This window comes from Mus pahari, chromosome 14, assembly GCF_900095145.1.
Source record: "Mus pahari chromosome 14, PAHARI_EIJ_v1.1, whole genome shotgun sequence".
NCBI lineage: Eukaryota > Metazoa > Chordata > Mammalia > Rodentia > Muridae > Mus > Mus pahari.
In genome coordinates this window covers 27897927-27918454 of record NC_034603.1, presented here as the reverse complement: position 1 = coordinate 27918454, position 20528 = coordinate 27897927, and the positions used below count along the sequence as shown (strand labels likewise).

General features: G+C 47.6%; 1 protein-coding gene across 1 annotated transcript in view; it reads right to left on the bottom strand.

Annotated features, from left to right (window-relative positions):
• Positions 1 to 279: 279 nt before the first annotated feature.
• Positions 280 to 20528, bottom strand: part of Nt5m (5',3'-nucleotidase, mitochondrial) — a 27173-nt gene continuing 6924 nt past the window's right edge. The window contains exons 3-5 of the mRNA XM_021212399.2: positions 16313 to 16373; positions 2163 to 2277; positions 280 to 1020 (exon numbers count right to left, since the gene is read on the bottom strand). Coding sequence (XP_021068058.1) covers positions 878 to 1020; positions 2163 to 2277; positions 16313 to 16373 — 319 coding nt within the window. The 3' untranslated portion in view covers positions 280 to 877. The remainder of the gene's footprint in view (positions 1021 to 2162; positions 2278 to 16312; positions 16374 to 20528) is intronic.

Below are 20528 nucleotides of genomic sequence, written 5' to 3'. Positions count from 1 at the left end.
GAACGTGCAGTGTTAGGGAAGGTGCTAGCGGGAAGCAGCGCCTCCCTCAGATGAATGGGACCAAAAGAAACCACCAGGCTGCTAGCTACGCCACCATCCAGGCCATCTTGCCTTGTCCCATATGGTACCATGCAAGGTGAGACACGAGGTACCTGTGGGTGAGCTATACCCACCTCTGTCCTCTTCATCAGTGTGTGGGACTCCCACGTGCTTACATCACAAGCAGATGGCACACTAGAGGACCCTGGGGCAGGTTCTAGAGAAGGCCACAGCATAGGCTATGTGTGAGTAGCATTTATTTCTCATATCGGCAACAAATATTCAAGCCTGCTGACTCCTTTCTGGGCTGTTAATGGGATCTAGGCACACCAGAGCAAGAGACCGTAGCACTGGCCATATGGAAGGTCTCTGTTGGCCTCCCAAAGAGCCTGGTGGCCATGGAAAGCCAGAAAGACCAAGTAGGTAAGCGGGACAAGACTCTACAGTAGAGGTACCTACATGCCTGCCAGGGGAACCGCTGTCATCTATCTGTCCCTGGCACTCCTCGCCTTGCAGATCCTGGACCAGGGTACTTCCATGTCTCAGAGAACCCCTATTGTATGCAGTGAGAGGCAGTGGCATGGGACCTCTGCCTGAGGTCAGACCAACTTGTCTGGGAACACACGTCTTTCTTCTAGCCCCGTCCCAACTATCAGGTTAAGGCCTTGCTGAGCTAGGGGAAGAAGGGAAGTGTGTCAGATGTTGTTTTGACAAAAGTGTTCACTGGGATCCTCCAGGAAGTACCAGGGAACTGCGGCACAACCCTCGGCAGGCTGTCTGCTGTCCAGTGGTGAGCTGCGAGCCCCATGCTGAACCACGAAGAGCCATAGCACAGCCCTCAGCGGAGCCGCTTGCTGTCCAAGATGGCCTTCCAGTCGTCTGCCCACGAGTGCAGCCTCCGGCGAGGGGGCTGCAGCTGCAGGTGGTAGTTGTGGCAGGAGGTAAAGAGGATGTGCTCCCAGCTGGGGTGTGGCTCGGCCCCTGTGGAGGGAAGCAGCAGCAGCTCAGACTAGACACGAGGGACTGAGTGTAGCTTGCTGGGACCAAGCCAAGAGCCCCAAGAGTAGGTGGTGTGTTCACCTGACTCAGTTTCTTTGTCCACAAAGTTATCTTCTATTAGCCTGCCCTACAGAAGGCATGAGAGCAAAACAAGTCACTGTGCACAGGACGACAGAAGCAGTCCACACAGTGAGGCTGGGCTGAGTGGGCTCTGTCATCACACACTGCTGTGCCTTGCCAGCCGCCTCTATGCCCATCCCGTGCTACCTCAAGTGGGAAGCCGCAGTTAGCACACCCTCCAATTCCTGGTACCACTCCCCTTCTACACTGTGCTGTGACTGGACAAGCTCCTTGGGTTTGTGACCCACCAGCCTCTTTGGAAGACTCTGGTTTGAGAGAGGCCAGCCCCCCCCCCACACACACACACAGACAGTTTGGATGTCCCACAGGAGGGACTGGGGCAGGTAGGTACAATTCTCTGGCACTCAGCAAGCTTTAGGATAAAAATTGTGTTTTCCTACTGATGTGTCCAGACAACTCATAAGAACTAGTGGGAGGTTTTGTCCAGTGTAGCAAAACCAGGCAGAGCACATCCAGGAGGAGGAAAGAATGCGACTGACTAATGGAACTCTCAAATCTCACCTTGCCTGAGGCCCTCCCTCTGCCTGCCTTGTCAGCTACGTGGTTTGCTTATTTTCTGGGAAGGGGTCATGAGGTGGAACCAGAAAAAAAGGACAAATACAATGGCCAAGCCACTGTCAGTCAGAGACACCATACCATGATTTCCTGTCATACAGTAAACTAATACAGACTGTCTCTGAGGGGGAAAGAGGGCTGCAAGCTACTAAACAGAGGTTGGAAAGTCAAAGCTGGGTCTTCGCTTCCTCAGGAAGGCCAACAGGTTATCTGGATAGGGCACCGACATTCTGGCTCCAGTAGTGCACTGTCCCTTGGTGCATACAGAACTTTCCAACAGGAAGAACCTCCTGGCTGGGTACTGCTGAACCTGGTGATGGTGGGAGTGGGCTGAGGAGACCCCAGGAGGAGGGACGGGGAAGGGAGAATGTACCCAGTGCTATCCACCCTACCTCCTCACCTTCCCACCCCTGCAACAGGCCACTTGCCTGTGATGTCCGGCCGGTCATCGATGAGAAGGTCGGCCGCAACCACAGTCTTGTCTCTGGTCAGCACAATCTGCTCCAGAAAGTCAGGGCCAAAGTGCTTCTCCACCCAGGCATACTGGATCGACAGAGGAGATGACAGCGTCAGACGGCACTGGGGATGGGTCAGCCTAGGACCCCAGCACTCGGGAGGGAAGGAGGCAGATAACAATAGCTAGCTCAGGTAGCTCTGTGCCCAGGAATTGGACACTTAGGAGCTGTGTACCTGCACACTTGTCCCCTAGAATACAGAAAGGTCACAACTCACACCAGGACTTGACATCCCCAGAGCTACATAGGATATGTTCTCAGTGTTCCAACAAGGTCCATCATACTGGCTGCCACTGAGTCCTGTGGGGCTAAGTGACTCCCTGAGGTGGCTGAATCATAAGAGAAACAACCGGAGGATCTGCCCAATGTCTCTGCTACAAACGTAAAGCAGAGACAGGGGCATTCAACAGTGAGACATACTAGGGGGAGGGGCAATGGGGCAGTAGTCTGAGAGAGAGGACAGTTACTAGGAGCTTGGTTGCCACACCAATACAAGGGTGTGTGTGTGTGTGTGTGTGTGTGTGTGTGTGTGTGTGTCCTAGGCACACAGGAAAAGGATAGGTGTCTGCAGGACTGACAGGCAGAAAGCTTGACTATCAGACCAGAGTAACAGCTACCACTGACAGAACAGTGTGCAATCTAGCAGGCCACCCTTTCCTCTGCCACTGTGGGGTTCTGAACAGCCCCACCCTTTCCTATAACACTTTGGATACTGGGAAACAGTCTTCCACCACCGCAGGGAAGCTGGCAGCAGACATGACCTGACTAGCCTGGGTCTGGTTCTGTCAGGAGAACCAGGAGAGCCATGAGTGGGCCCTGGGCCTGGGGTTCCCAGCTCTGCAGCTGCATCTTGTCACCTGGCTCTCCTTCTCCATCCCCCCTGGTCTGATCACAGACCAAGATGGGTATGGGTTTTAGTCAGGGCAGCTTCCAGCAGAAGGGAACAAGAGCTTTTGCCCAGATTCCTCTGGCCCTACCTGGAGAACAAACAGCAGCCAGAAGCCGGAGGAAGATTGTTACAAGCACATACTCATTCATATGGAATGACCTCCAGAGGGAAAGGCTGTGTAGTCACCAACGGGCCCACAGCAAAGCCTCAGGCAAGCTCATCCCAGCTGTGGCCTACGTGACTTGGAGCAGACTACATGTGGCTCCAAGTGACCGTTAGCACAGGAAGCTTGGAGAACAGAGCAGAGCCTTAGAGGCAGGGCTGCATGGCCTGGTCCTGTCCCACCCACACCTCTAGGCCTCACAATGGCAACCTTAATTCCCAGACAATTCTCTCTCTTCAGGCCTTTAACCACACACATACAAACACATGCACACACACACACACACACACACACACACACACGCACACTCCCCTGACACAGCACGTTCCAAAAGCCATCTCTACATCCCACTCCTGCTTTTCACTCCTCTATGCCCTTCACTTCACACTCCTCCTCCTTCCAGATGATGACCACATTTTCTGTGTCCCTGAAACCTGCCTCGGCAGCCTCTGACATCCTTTAGGACAGGGACCATGGTTCTTTGGATACATGTCCAAATAACCAAATGAGCCAATGAAGAAGACAGTTGTTTCTGGACAGACTACCTGAGGTCATTCTGACTGGAAAGGCTTTATGGCCAAGGTCTCAGTGAAGCCATGCAGGCCCTATTGGCCATCTTCCCAGAAAGATATGGCCACTGCAGAGAAGCCCATTGGTCTCATAAAGTAGCTCAGCAGGGTCAAATGCTGCCTCTGGCAGATGTGTGGTAGATGGGCTGAGTCCCTGGAGTGCTTACCTGAGTGGGGTTTGGATCACCACCAGGGGGTGACCTCGGTGCTGGCGGCAATAGAGAGGTAAGAATACTGAAGTACGTGTACTTGTCCAGTGCCCTCTCATCCTCACGACAACCCTGACACACACATCCTTCCCACCCCGGCAGCTCTCCGCCCTGTCTGCTTATGAGGCATGCTGAGGAAACTGGGAGAGCCCAGGCTTCTTCCAAGCAGGGCAGCCACAGCCCAGGCCTAGTGGCACAAGGGTCCTACTGCAGAACAGAGTCGGGGCCTAGAGATGGGGAAAACTCCCTCTGCTTTGCTCATTTCCAATCCAGTGTAGCCAGTGGCTCTGAGTGACTGTCATGTGCTTGGATGCAGCACCCTGATATCAAGTCACCACAAGCGTCTGGTCCCACATACCCAGTCTCTGGGTCTCTCTTCTCTGGCAGGGAGAGGAGCAGCTGCACAAAACAAACAGTACAGTGACCCACAGATCCTGTACAGAAAAAGAAACTGAAGTTCTGAGAAGGCCGGTGATGGCTGCCACCACTGCACTCCCTGTCCCTGGAGCTGGGCGAGCTCAGGTTCCTGAGCTGACTACATCCTGGCAGGGAAAACCAGAGCTGTTTCTAAATGGACACACCACTGGTCTGCCTCTGAGCCTTGTTCATCCTTGAAAAACTGCCTGATCCACGTGTGGTAACTAGTGCATTGTGATGGGTATTCTTGGTTGTCAACTTGACCACCTTTATAAATGGATTTATCTCAGGTATTTTTAATACTGATGGGAACCTGGCTAACAAACATCTACTAATGCCCAGTATATATTACTGTAACTGAACTTTAATAGCCCCAAATAATCTACAATAATAATAATAATAATAATAATAATAATAATAATTAGAACCACAGTGAAACCCAAGTGGCTGGGTACACCTGTGAGGGATTTTTCTTAATTAAATTATTTGAAATGGCTGGGCAGTGGTGGTGCACGCCTTTAATCCCAGAACTTGGGAAGCAGAGGCAGGCAGATTTTCGAGTTCAAGGCCAGCCTGGTCTACAGAGTGAGTTCCAGGACAGCCAGGGCTACGCAGAGAAACCCTGTCTCAAAAAAACAAAAAAACAAAAAAAATTAAATTATTTGAAGTGGACAGACTGCACCCTTAATCTGGGTCCCACCTTCTGCTGGCAGCCTATATAGACATGGAAGAAGGAGACTTGCGCCTTTCTGCTTGTCTGTTCTCACTAGCAAGTCCATTCCTTCACTGGCATTAGAGCCCACTTCTTTGAGATTTAGCATATACCAAAGACCAGCTAAGACACCTAGCCTTGTGAACTGAACAACTATTGGATTTTTGGGCTTTCTGTTAGTAGACAGCCACTGTTGGACTATAGCCTATAAGTTACTCTAATAAATCCCAGATGTGTGTGTATGTGCGTGTGTGTGTGGATATGTGTGTATATATATATATATATATATATATATATATATATATACACATGTACATATTCATTCTATCAATTCTGTTCCTCTAGAGAACCTCAACTAATTTGAGCATCTTCTATCTCATGGGTGGAAAGATGTGTGTAGAAGCCCCTCACTGACCCTGGAGTATAGTAGGCACAGGAAGAATTCCAGCTCTGGATTTTACCACACATCAGAGGCCCCATGTCCTTCCCACTCCACAGTTCTGACAATGACTGAGTTCTGGGACCCCCCTAAGATTGTGCACCCTCAGCATATAGTTGGCATGATTAGATTAACATAGCCTGTGTGGTAAAGGATTCTTTCCCACGGTGGCACCAGAGAGGCTGGACCTTGTGGGAGATGTTTGTGTCAATGAAGGCCTCAAAGGGGTTTGTGAAACCCTGGGTCTTCTCTTACCCCTTTCTGCTCTCTAGCTATGAGGGAAATGTTTTTCTCTCTAATGGATTCTGTCATGACCACAGGCTGCCTCACCACAGGCCCAAGGCAAGGGGGCCAACCAATCAAACCTCTGAACAAAGAAAAACCTTTTCTCTTCGGGTATTTTTTTATAGTGATGGGAACCTGGCTAACACAAACATCTACTAATGCCAGATACACACACACACACACACCTGTAACTGAACTTTAATAGCCCTCAGATAATCTATAAAAAATATAGAACTATTAAAAGTAGATAATACGGGGGCTGGTGAGATGGCTCAACAGGTAAGAGCACCCGTCTGCTCTTCCAAAGGTCCTGAGTTCAAATCCCAGCAACCACATGGTGGCTCACAACCATCCGTAACGAGATCTGGCGCCGTCTTCTGGAGTGTCTGAAGACAGCTACAGTGTACTTACATATAATAAAATAAATAAATCTAAAAAAAAAAAAAAGTAGATAATACAATATGCAAAAGCACTTCTAATTCTATTCATCTAGAGATTGTAATTAGGCAAAAATGTTTTACAAAGAATAAACTGAAACAGGCTGAACTATGCAGGTGAAATGGCTATGAGAGGAACTTCTGTGTTACATGTATTTAACACATTAAAACCTTTTAACTAGGGCTGGAGAGATGGCTCAGTGGTTAAGAGCACGGACTGTTCTTCCAAAGGTCCTGAGTTCAAATCCCAGCAACCACATGGTGGCTCACAACCATCCGTAACGAGATCTGGCGCCGTCTTCTGGAGTGTCTGAAGACAGCTACAGTGTACTTACATATAATAAAATAAAAATCTTTAAAAAAAAAAAAAAAGAAAACCTTTTAACTAAGCCAGATTTATTTATTTATTTATTTATTTATTTATTTGGTTTTTCGAGGCAGGTTTCTCTGTGTAGCCCTGGCTGTCCTGGAACTCACTCTGTAGACCAGGCTGGCCTCTAACTCAGAAATCTGCCTGCCTCTGCCTCCCGAGTGCTGGGATTAAAGGCGTGTGCCACCATGCCCGGCTAAGCCAGATTTATAAAGAAGATCTGAAGTCCCACTACTTGGAACGTGAGACTAGGGGTGACATTGCCCTCAGTGAGCTTGGCCCACATCAAGAATATGTTGATCACTATCAGGCCAGGCAATCTGATGGAGGCATTTTCTCAATTGAGAGTCATCTTCTTAGATAACTTTAGCTTGTGTTAGGTTGACAAAAACCAAAAAACTCAACCAAGACAAGTATCAAAGATCCAGAGCAGATAAGACAAGCTGGGAGTAGCACATGGAGGACAGAGGTGTCCCCCAGCAGCTGTGGAGGCCCCCGCCACTGCCATGGGTAGTAAGAGATCTGAGGCAGGTGGCAGCTCAGGGACACTCAGGTGTAATGGAGGGATGCAGAAAGGGTGGGAGGCTGCCCACCCAGCCCTAGCCTCCCACTTAGTGAGTAAATTAGACAAAAGAGACAGAAATTGAAGATTGGCCTGGTTTTTTACAGCTAAAACGGCCGAGGGCCCAGATTAGACCAGAGATACAGAGCTCCTCCTGAAAGCCTATAACACCCATGGGAGGAGACAAGCATCAATGAGAGTCAGATTGATGTAGAAGCAACAAAAGATACCCCATGAATCCAACCTTCCATACAGAGAAAACACAAGAACCAGCATGCAGGCAGGGGTCTTCACAGTGGTCTACCGTGAGAGAGTGAGAGACCGCGGTAATCGGAGAACTTTCAATGCCGGGATTGCTGGAATTAGGGGAAAGCTTTAAACAATCAATGAAAGACTTTCTCACGGCCTGGCTTGTGAGGTTATGGGATGCGGGGGCAGACAGGATCAGTCTGAGTGCTGCAGAAGCAGAGGAAAGGAAGGACATACCACACTTCCCTCCTTGGGACACATCAGAGGGAGCTGCTTAGCATGAGGCAGTACAAGGAACCTGTCCTTGTTCTCAGGAGCCATTAGAGATGCTTGGATGTCAAGCAGCTAAGGTCCCCATAGGTATCAGGGGCTGGAGGACAATAGTGGAGGGACAGGGACTACTGAGGGAACTAGGGATGAGGGCAGCAAGGTATGATGCCCGTCACAGGGCCTGAGAGGATGGCGTTCACCAGAGACTTAAGGAAGCCTTGATTAGCAAGGACCTGGAGGCTGACGTGGAGCTTTAGAGACTTTGCTGAGCCCTTCGGTGGAGTGGGAAAGGCTCTGGAGGATTAAGTGACTTAGAGCAGCATGTAAGAGTGCCCACTGGCAAAACAGGACTGTGACATCTGTCTGTCTGTCTGTCTGTCTATTTATTTTGTATGACTTCCCTCGGTGATGGACTGGGATCTGAGACTTGTGAGGAGAGATGAAGCCTTTCCTCCCTGGAACACCCAAAAGAAGCGTGTCCACCAGAGCACCTGTCTCAAAAGAAAAGGGCCTAGAGGTGTAGACAGTTTGCCAAGCCAGGGCCTCCCCAGCAGCCAGCTGTGGTAGATGGAGGTCACAGCTGCAGCTCCAGCCATGGCACTAACCCTGAGTTCCCCTGACACAGAGAGCCAGCCTGAGCAGAAAGCATAGCAAGGGAGGGCAGGGCCGAGCCACCCTTACCAAGTTCATCAAGTGGGGAAGTGGGGATGGTCCCAGGGAAGAGCTCCAAGTGGGTCGACTCGGAGAGCGTGCCTGAGTTAGTGAAGGCCAAGTCAGTGCCCCCTGTCCATGCTACTGCACCCAGCAGGGCTCTGTGGAGGGAAGAGCGGATACCAATACATAAAGTCCGCCCAGCTGTTAGACGTTGCTTACGTTTGAGTTACTATCTCCTTAGTGAACTTCTGTGGTCACCTGACACAGCTCAAAGCAGATAACAACCAACTTTCATGTGCTTCACCAGGGTTGCCTCCACAGTCTCACTGCTCATTATGGGATGGTCAGGACAGGACCACTGCTCTGCCCATCCTATGCAGAAAGTTTTTACTGCATAAAGACAGCACAGGGCTAACTCTTGAGTGTTTTGCAGATTTAGAGACTCATTTAAAGACATGGGAATGAACCCGAAGAAGCCATCGTGGGACATTCGTTCACAAAGGGGGAGAAGGCCAGGGGCTGCTGTGGGATTCTTGGGAGCTTTAAGGTTGGGTAAGGCACAGTGGCATCCACCCAGGTGATAGGGGTAAGTCTGCAAAGCCCCATGCCTGTAAATGCTAAACACTACACAGCCAGGAGCCACAAGGTGGTCAATTGGAAACACCAGTATCAAGAACAGGTCACCTCGCTAGGAGTTGTTGGCCACAGGGGCCTTATCACCACAGTGGGCTGCATTCCAGGCCTGAATGGTGACATCCTTTTGCTGAAGAGGTTTTACATTTTGGCTGCTGACTTGGAGAAATAAAGGCAGAGCTGGGTCCAAAGTCTCCCCTCCCTGAGAGCAACTCCTGGAGTGCCAGAGTCCCTACTAAGAATGCTGGGGAGGATTAAGGCCCAAAGGCCTACTCAGCTGTGGATCCTGCATGCTTNGTGATAGAAATGTCAGACAAGACGTGTCGGCTAGTACAACAGTGGGCAGGTGGTTATAGCCAGACCCAACTTTCTGTGTGGACTCAAGGCCAATCACAGGCAGAGACTCAAGTCTAGTACCGGAAACTTAGACAACTGTGTGGTCCATGGGCGGCCAGTGCTGTTGACTAAGTGATGTACCGGCTACAGAGCTTCCCCACATTTGCGTTCTCAGTCTTGGGTTATTACTGCAGTCTGTGTCTGCTTGAAAACTTTCCATTTCCTTCTGTTTTATGGTAGGAGAAATACCGACAACCCCCAAACGACCTTGGTCTGGAGATGGGGGAGCTGGACAGAAAGGCAAGGAGAAATATTGTCAGTCATCTATGCCACCCCATCCCTGGATCAGGGACCCCTGCAGGAGAAGGGGACAAAAAGGATGTAGCAGCTGGAAGAATGGGTGGAGCCTGAGTGTACATAGGCAGAACACTGCCATGGTTTGCCACTGGGACCCTAGAAGATGGACAGGCTTTGCGTCTGTCTTTTCCTTGGAAAGAACTTTAGCAGCAGTCCCCTAATTGGCTTTCTAAAACCAAGTGTTCATCCCTAAAAACATATACATACATGCAACACTAAACAGACTAAGCATGTTGTATTAATTAAAGAATAAGAGGCCATGAATTTGATAGGAAATGAGGAAGAGGGGACGTGGAAGAGATTGGAGGGACAAGGAAAAGAAGGAATACAACTCTAGTTTATTATTTTATTTTATCTTATTTCATGGATTTTTGAGACAGGATTTTTCTATGTGTCCCTGTCTCTCCTGGAATACACTGTGTAGACCAAGTTGGTGGAGATCTACCTGTGCCACCATGCCTGGCTTTTAAAATTTTTTAAGAACAATGTTGGAAAACTTGCCATCTTGAAGTTATGAAACTTTCAAGACTGTGGGGAAGCGAGAGACATGGCTCAGTGAACCTACTCAGGGTGTCAGAATTAGACCTGGGCACACACAAAATCCCAGGCTGCTTTTCCAAGAGAGAAACAACCAGAAGCAAACTCCCGCAAACAGCTCAGAGCCTTTGCTTTGCTAATATTCCACCATATAAAACAGTTAACTCTAAGTGGATCATAACCTGCATGTGAGAGCTGAAAGTATAAAACTTCTGTACATCAGGAAAAGTTAGTGCTGAAGAACATCATGTGCAGGAACAGAAACAGACTCGCACCTATCACTGTGTAGAAAACTCCAGTCCAGATGCATCAAAGACCTCAGCATAAGACCAGATGCCCTGAGTCTGACAGATGAGAAAGGGAATAGCCTTGACCTCATTAGCACAGGAAAAGAATTTTGAAATAGAACACCATCAGCACAGGTCTCAAGATTGACAATTAACAAACAGGACCTCATGAAACTGAGACACCTTTGCATGGCCAAGGACACCATCACTCAGAAAGCGGCAGGCCATCTAATGGGAAAAGGGTTTTACAAACTACACATCTGACAGAGGGCTAATATCTAAAATATTTAAAGCACTCAAAAACTGGACATCATGAAAACAACTCAATTAAAAGATAAGAGGCTTCTTACACCAAAGGACACCATCGATCAAGCAAAGAGACAGCTTACAGAATGGAAGAAGTCTTTCTCAGCTATATAACTGTCAGAGGGTTACTATCGAGAAGACCCTGATGGTAAGGCCCTGCTGCTGAAGACATCACATACTTACGTCATCACCACGGGGAAAGTGAAGCTGATGCTCAGCTGGAAGCCTCACTGCTCGTGACTCGTGCTTAGTGTAATACACTACCCGAGGATGCAGCAGAGCAGAGTCAGTCTCACCCAGCTACAGATCCTGAGAGTCACAACAGCAACCCACTGCAAGCTCCACCCGCTGGTGCTACAGTGGCATTGATGTTATGGAGGTGACCAACCAGCTTCTGATTGGCTATAAGCTCTGCTCCATGAGATGGAACCTATACCGGAGATGATTAATGAGGCCAAGAACTTGAGACTCGATAGGTCTTGGGTCCTAAGGGGAAATCTACAGCTATTCTGCTAAATGAACACAGCAATAAAACAGCTCCTAATGCCATACAGCTAAAAGCATAGATCGATCCACTTCTCAGTCCTGATAGTGAGGCTTCTTCTTGGAGTAGACTGTAATTAACACAAAGACCTGCATCATGAACATCAGCATAAGACCAGATATGCTGAATCTCATAGACGAGAAAGGAGGGAACAGCCTACTGTATGAAATGGGATGGGCTTAGGGCGGGGAGGGATTGAGAAGAGGGGAATGAATTTGAGTAAACATATGTGACTACATGTTGTTACACTAAAAAAAAAAAAAATTAAAGATTTTGTTAAACCAGGTATGGTAGTACACACCTGTAGTCCTAGCACTTAGAAGGCCGCAGGATGAGGACTGCAAGTTCTAGGCCGGTGGGACTACACAGTGAAATCCTGCCTCAAAAACTGAAGTCTTTGCCTACTAAGGAGAAATGAAATGGCTTAGCGGGTAAAAGCAGTTGCAGCCAAGATGGCAGCCTGAGTTTGACCCTCAGGACACACGTGGTGCAAGGAGAGAACTGACTCTCACAGCTGTCATCTGATTAACATACATGCACAAGGCTCTGTGGACACACAAACACATAAAAAATAAGTAAATGGGTTTTAAAAGCAATAATTTTTTAAATTATTCAGAAAGAACTCTCACAACTTGATACACAGCAACCTAATGAAAAATCAGGCAAAGACTTGATCACTTCATCTCCAAACAAACAGAGGGCTGTTTGCTTAAAACATGTCCAACATGCGATATCAAAGTAGAGAAGGGGGAGACTGTGGGGTAAGAGTTTGAGCAGGGCTGGGTGCACAGTGTGTCTGCTGATGACACCACTACCTGGAGGAACCCAGATGGAACTGACCTGGAAGCCTCTTCAATGAGAACTAGTTCTCCTGGTATTGCAAAGGTGCTGCGCAAGCTGCCAAGGGGGAAGCGATACGTAGCCCTTCCCAGGTGTAACGGCTATGAACCCAGGAAAGCCTGATGAGACATCACAGTGCAGCAGTAGCACTTTTACCACGGGGATACCCAACAGCTGTCTCACAGGACTTAACACTTACTCAAGTAGGAGGGGAATTCATGACAGGTGCCACAGACCTAGCCTACTTACTGCCTGTGGCCTTTCTAGGAGGAGAATCTATTCCTGCCATCTTCCTAAACCACATAACTTCTTTTTTTTTTTTTTTTTTTAAGATTTATTTATTTATTATATGTAAATACACTGAGCTGTCTTCAGACACTCCAGAAGAGGGCGTCAGATCTTGTTACAGGTGGTTATGAGCCACCATGTGGTTGCTGGGATTTGAACTCTGGACCTTTGGAAGAGCAGTCGGGTGCTCTTACCCACTGAGCCATCTCACCAGCCCACCACATAACTTCTTACTGCATTCTAAATTTGCATCTATATACCCATAAGCGTGGCTCTTACCCCTCATCAAAGGAGCTCCTTTGTGCATCAGATGGTGGCTATTAGAGACAGCCACAACTGGCCAAAATGTACAACCCCAATTGCTACATCTATGACACAATCCCTACATCTAAGGCTCAGGAAAAAGAACAGAAGAGGAGCCAGAAAGATTGTAAGAACCAAAAGACCAGGATGCCTGCTTTGAATAGACCAGGATGCCTGCTTTGAAATAGAGTCTTCAAGATATAACAAATGGGGCTAGAGAGATGGCTCTGCGGTTAAGAGTACCAACTGCTTTTCCAGTGGTCCTGAGTTAAATTCCCAGCAACTATATCGTGGCTCACAACCATCTGTAATGGGGATCCAATGCCCTCTTCTGGTGTGTCTGAATATAGCTGCAGTGTACTTACATATATAAAATAAAGAAAGAAATCTTTTTTAAAAAAAGATATGACAAAGAAGCTTTAATCGTGAAACCTCGACAGTATGATTACCTAATCAAGGTCTACATGATGAAAATACCAGTTGGCATATTAATGTGAGTGGGGGATTTTTACAAGGCCCCAGGCCTAGGCGAAGAGCTACTGAGAATCCATGCAGCTGAGAGTGGGAGAGTCTCTTTCCTCCGGGGATGAGCTCCCTCATAGGTTATCCAAGAGGCTGGCTCCTGTATAGACAAGAAACACTAAACAGACTCAGGAGAGGAAGGGAGGAGGAGACAGAGACAGATATGGAGAGAGACCCACACAGAGGATAAATAATTAAAGAAGAGCTCGTGAATCTGAGAGGGAGGGAGGGAGGGAGGGCAGGGAAGAAGTTGGAGAGGAAGGATGGGCAAAAATGATGTAAATACAGCACTCATATACAAAATTCACCCCAAATAACTTTAAGATGTCTTGATAGTTCTCTGTTGAACAATGTACCTGTTTAAGCTTCCCTGCATGCCTCGTTCTTCACTGGCGAGGATGGGAGTGCATCTCTGCAGACCTCAGTCTGGTAAAAGACAGGAAATAATCCAGAAACAAAGAAATGGAGCCTTTCTGAGCAGTGGCATTCTACAGGAAACCAAGGCTGGGATAGAGCACGACATGGCAGAGGGTGAACAGACAGTAGATGTGGTGGCCAGCTAACGTGCTAGCTCACAACACAGGTCACAGAGAGGGTGGTTACCAACTCCACTGGTTACTTTGTTGTTAGTACTGAAAGACCAACCTGAAGGAAGGAAGGATTGGTCCTAGCTCATGGTTTGAGGGGACAGCTCTATTATGGGAGGGAAGGCATGGGGAAAGCTTGCTCATATCTGGGTGGGTCAGGAAACAGAAAGAGAGAGAATTTCAGGTTGGAAGGGGGGTTTCCAGCCCATAAACCTGCCCCCCACCCAGTAATTCACTATCACCAGTCAGGCCCCATCTTTTTAAAGGTTCCCTAACCTCCCACACCAGCACCACAATCTAGGGGCTAAGGATTCACATGAGTCCACGGAGGGCATTTCACATTTGAGCTACAATACAAGTCATGGAGGGAGGGAGAAGCCCCGATGCAGAGTCAGACAGGCTTCGAGGCTAGGCCAGGCTTTTTTTTTTTTTTTAATTCTTTTTGTTTTTCAATTCTTTTTAAATTTATTTTATTTATATGAGTACACTATAGCTGTCTTCAGACATACCAGAAGGGGGCTTTAGATCCCATTACAGATGGTTGTGAGCCACCATGTGGTTGCTGGGAATTGAACTCAGGACCTCTGGAAGAGCAGCAGTCAGTGCTCTTAACCACTGAGCCATCTCTCCAGCCACAGGCTTAGTTTTTATAGGGAGCTAATTACCATGGGGCTGATGTGATACACCTTATCAAGTTTCAGAGGTAACACTGATTCTACACAGAGGTTTGAAGTGGCGGTAATAAGAGAATCCACAGGAAGCATGGCCTGTTTCACTAGTCATGGAGAGGGAGGGGAAGGGGAGGGGAGGAGGAGGGGAGGCAGCAGGACAGACCACACCAGTAGAGCCAGTATACAGCCAGGCTCACCACAATCAACAGAAACCATGAACGGCAGCTGAACTGGCTGAGTGCAGACCTTCCTATCATCACTCTATACAAAACTGACGAGCAACCGCAGCAAAGGCATTCCTACTGTATCAGATATTAGTTACCCGAGATGGCTTAAGGGCTCAAGCTCAGGGGGTGGGGTGAGGGAAGATGTGTACACACCATGCTAGTATCTATAAGGAACTCAGGTGCCTGCAGATTTTAACATCACCCAGGGAACCTGTTCTGGCCATGCATCCAATTGTTTGGGCCAGCTAAAGTTGAAGCTGTCACCACACCTCAACAGCTCAAGTGCAGGGGTGAGACCACACTGCCACTCAGTTTCTAACTCAAAAGGTCAGTGTCACTGAAAATGTCTATTTCTAACCAGTCCCCAGGGGAGGTTGACCCCACCAGTCCAGAATGTCCTTGGGAGATAGGTGCTCTGATACAAAGTGGGGACCCATCTTTCACTCCCAGGAGCTGTAGATCCAACACCCATTCCCTTGTGCTGAAATGAACCCAGCCTTGGGAGGTCAGAGGGGTCGAGATGACCCCAGCTGGCATGGCATCTGCTCACATAACCCACAGTAGCCACCATGGGTGTGAGAGCCTCCCTAAGCAAGGCGCATAACGACTCCAGGCTGAAGACAGCATTGTGTGGAAGAGAGAAGAGTGGAGATACCCAGAAGCCTCAGCGTGACAATCTAAAGCCTGAGTTGGGGAAACCTGACGGAGAAACCAGTGTCCTGGGTGTCTGGGAAACCAGCAAGGTGTGGTGGCCCTGTCCTCCCCACACAGAAAGCAACCCAGCTTCTACAGTACCAAGGCTCCCTGCTGTACCTCTACATCTTTCAGTAAAGACAAAAGAGCACGCAGAAAAACAAGCTTACATTTCCTTGCTTAGACTTTCTGTTTTGAGGGGTATGTCAGATCTCACTGTAGCCTAAGCTAGCCTTGAATTCACTATGTAGCACAGGCTTGCCTGGAATTTGTGATCCCTGTCTCTGCCTACTGGATGTTGGGGTTACAGATGTTCACCACTATGCCCAGCTCTTGGTCGGACTTTTCGTGTAAGCCCGAGGATGCAGCTAAGTGTGGGAGCACTTGCCTGGCATGTAGGATGCTGAGTTCCATTCCCAGTACCACAGAGGTGAGTGTGACAATGAGGGAAAGGATGGGGGGATTGTTCATGCAGGACACCCTTGAGCTTCTAGCCCCTCCCCAGACATGGTCCTCTCTCTGATCCCTGTCACCTACCTTACCAGCCTTTGCCAGCATCTGACAGATGAGGCAAGCACCCTTCCCACCAAGCCCATGTTGGAACAAGCCAATCCAGCTCATGAGATAGCACCTCGGGCTGGTGCAGAGAAGGGGGGAGCACCGGATGAGGCCCTGGGCCCATTCCTCGCCTGGAATGGACCCCTTACCTTCTCATAGGGACAGTACTTGAACATCTTGATGGGGCTTGTACAGATGAAGACATCAGTGCTGCCAGAAGAGAAAGGACAGTGAGCCCTGCAGCTATCTCCACGCCAATGCACACCGCCCACCTCTGTTAGCCGAGCCCTGCTTGATAGATAAACCAAATTTGCCTTGAACTCACAGAAATTCACCTCCTCTGCCTTGTGAGGGCTGGGATTGAAGATGTATGAAGGTGTATCCTGTCCTGATTTTAAGTCGTGCTGAGATAATCCATATAATAAAACATGGACCCATTTAAAGTATGAAATGAAATACATTTTAGTATATCTGTAGCGTTTTATCAAACACAACTGAAACTTGATTTTTAGAATATTTCCATCACCCACAAAAGAAACTCTACTAAGCAGTCAGTACCTAGTCCCACCTTGGCTAGCCCCTGGAGACAACTGATCATGGAGATTTCGTGTAACTGAGATCATTCAGTGTGTGGCTTCTGTGTCTGGATCCCTCCCCTTGACATCATGCCTTCGAGGCTCAGCCACACTGCAGTATGAATGCAGCAGTCCCTCGAAACCTCTGTGTGCACACCTACTAACTCCTGTGGGTAACAGCTGAGTACCTCGCTCTGTGCCAGGAGCCACAGTACGATCTTGTGGCTAACTTCGTATTAGCTGCAATGTAAACAGTTTCAGAAACAGAGCTCCAGGAAGGTTGAGAACTTGCTGGACCCGAGCCTGAGCAGTCCACTTGCAGACCCTTTTCAAAAGCCCTGCACCAGGACATAGCAGTGTGGCTGAAATGTTCACTACACAGACTAAGGCAATAAGGAGGATTCTGAAAAGTATAGGTGCTGGCATAGCTTTCCTTTAGCATCCACAGGAGTGGGCTGCAAAGCCCTGTGGGCACCAACCACTAAGGTTGCCTTATGTGACCTATGCACATCACATCCTCTGTGCATTTCACCAATGCCAGTGGCCTGATGGCCTAAAGCAGTGCCACCATAGTGTAGTCACTTCTACTGTACTACTTGGTTGCACAAATAGAAGACTCCACACATGCTCATTGCAAACACACTTGTATTGTGTGTCCTACGGTCTGGATCCGGAGCACTCTCCAAAGGTTCCCAGCCTTGGGAATTATGAGAGGAAAGTGCTGTATCCTCAGAAAAGACATTGAGACCCTACTTCTTCTTGTCTCTTTCATCAATTCCTAGCCACCATGAAGTGAACAGGCCTCTTCCACCACATAGTCCCAGCTGCTATGTTCTGTGCCACCACGCTCAAAGAAACATGACAAGTGACCGATCCATTTTCATGGGCATGAACCCTAAAAGATCTTTTTCTTCTCTAAATAAATAAATAAATAAATAACTTTATTATTTTAGGAGTGTTTTGCCTACATGTGCGTATGTGCACAGTGTGAATATATGCTGCCCAAGAAGGTCAGAGGAGGGCATCAAATCCCATGGGACTGAAGTTATAGACAGCCACGTGGGAGCTTGGAATGAAACCCAGGTCCTCCACAAGGACAAGTGCTCATAACTACTGAGTCCACTTCTCAGGACCCCAAACCTTTTTCTCCCCTAAACTGATTTTCTCGGGTGTTTTATACAGTAGTGGCACAACGCTAACTAATACAAGAGGCCTATTGGTATACTGGATATACTCAAAGTACACTTTTATTAAAAATATAACTTTCTACTGATTAAATTTGTTCTTTGACAATTTCATACATGTATATAATGTACTCTGGTACATTATACATCTCTTTTTTTAAAGAAAATAAAAACCTTACATTTACCTATTGTTTTGTATGGAGGTGTTACCGTGTACATGTGGAGGTGAAAGGACAACTCCAGACGTCAGTCCTCCCCCTCTACTCCATGGGTCTCAGGACTCTTACTCAGGGAGGCTTAGTGGCAAGTACCTGCTGAGCCATCGCACCACCCTCTCCTTAAGCTTGCTTGCTTTCTTCCTTTTTTATCTCTCCCAATGTAACTTTCAGATTTAAAAAAAAAATAGGTTCAAAGGATGGTAAGAGTAAAATAATAATAAAATGTCTATAAAGCCTTAAGTTGGTTTATAATTACACATATATAGACCTAGTGAAATTTTTCCATCTGAGCTGACAATGCCCCCTCCAAGAACCAAAGACAATCACACAAAAGCCCCAATACTAGGTATAAGAAGCCCTCCTTTGAGTTGTCAGTCAGGGTTGCCCAAGAGACTCCCAAACAGCTCCTGCTCCTGTCTTTGATTGAGCCCGTGCCCTAGAGATGAAAGGTAAGTGCTAACGCTGAAGACACATGCACCTCAGAGAGCATTCTGGAAACTCTGAGCTGGAGCTGACCTGAAGGCTCCTCCCTGACGACTAGCTTTCACAGAGCCTTCAGATCCCAGGAGAACTTCTAAAGGAGGGAGGCAACAGCCCTACCCAGACACGAGACCACTGAACCACAACGGTGGTGAGCATGGCACGGTAGAAACCCTAGTGGTACAGAGTGGCACACAGGAAACCAACTGCTCTCTCCTTGGACATAGGACCCATTCGACAGGAAGAAAGCATGTCCGGGACTGGGAACGAAGCCGACTACTCAGGGCATGGGAAGGTATGCATCTTGGAATAGGACCTACAACTGCCACTTTCCCAAGTCCCTAAGCCAGCAAAGTCTCTTACTATGTGCTAAATATCTGTCCTTATACCCACAGATAGGTATTATCCCTTATCAAGGAACTCCTCGCTACACCCGACAGACACCATCACAGAAACCCAGAACTGATCAAATGTTACGTGTCTTGTCCCAGTGGAGACATTTCCAACAGTGTTCCTGCACCTCAGGGACCACTTTGGAAGAGGATCCTGAAAAGGCTTTAAGAGCCAGAGGAATAAGGAGTCTGCTGAATAAGGAGTCTCACCAACATGACTACCTAAATATGAGCTGAACAAGAAAAATGACAGTAGGCTCACAGGACTGGATTGGAGAGAGCCCGGGGAGGCCTCTGTCCTACACGAAGAACCACAGGAGACTAAGGAACGTAAAAATGAGCAAAAATGGTCTTTCCCAGGGAAAGAACAACTGGTTATCCAATACTGAATAGCCCTGAAAAAAGACATACAAGTAACATTATATAGACTGGACAGTTTGTATTTTTGTATTTAGTAGTGTGTGTGTGTGCACATGCGTGCACATGCATATGTATATGTGTGTAACAATTAAGTTTTTAAAAAAGGCCATGAATTTGAAAGAGGGCAAGGAGGGGTATATGGGAGGGATTGGGGGGGGGAAGAAAGGGAAGGGGGAAATGATGTAATTATATTACAAGCTCAGAAAATAAATAATAAAAATAGGTTAAATCCAAGGGTGAGGAATTTACAAGGATGGAGGGTCAGCCATGTCTACTTCCCAAAGATCTTTATAAATCAAATTCATACCATAAGACATAAGAAATACATGGCCTGAGTTTAAGCCCAAAGATAAACTACTAGACAAACAAGGTCTGCAATTCAACTCAAACTCCAAGCATTTTGTATTCCTTGTACCTGCTTAGTCAGATTTGAATTTACAGTGTGTGTGCGCACACACTCGTGCACACACATGCCCATATGTGCATGCTTGCAGAAATCAAAGGATGATTTACAAGAATCAGTTCTCTTCTCTACTATGTAGATTCTGGGGTTAGCCCCAGGCTTGGTAGCAAGTGTCTACCTGCTGAGCCATCCTGCCAGCCTTATATTAGACCTTTAAGGTGGCTAGCCTTAGAGGCATTTATATGACACACACCATATGACATGTGTTACTCAGTTGGCTAAGTTAAGCAGGGTCATGGGCTAACCTCAAAGTAAACCCTTACATTTGCGGTCGACTGAGTGCCAAGACAATTCAACGGGAGAAATGGTCGTTTTCAACAAAAGGTGTGAGACCAATTAGATACTAACACATCTGACAGCTCATAGAGGAGAGCTATGTGTGGTGTATGGTAGTGTATGCCTTTAATCCCAGTGGTCAGGAGGTAGACACAAATAGGTCTCCATTATTTCAAGACCAGTCTGGTCTATATAGCAAATTCCAGGCCAGACAGAGCTACACAGTGAGACCCTATATGAAAGAAAGAAAGAAAGAAAGAAAGAAAGAAAGAAAGAAAGAAAGAAAGAAAGAAAGAAGAAAGGAAAGGAAAGGAAAGGAAAGGAAAGGAAAGGAAAGGAAAGGAAAGGAAAGGAAAG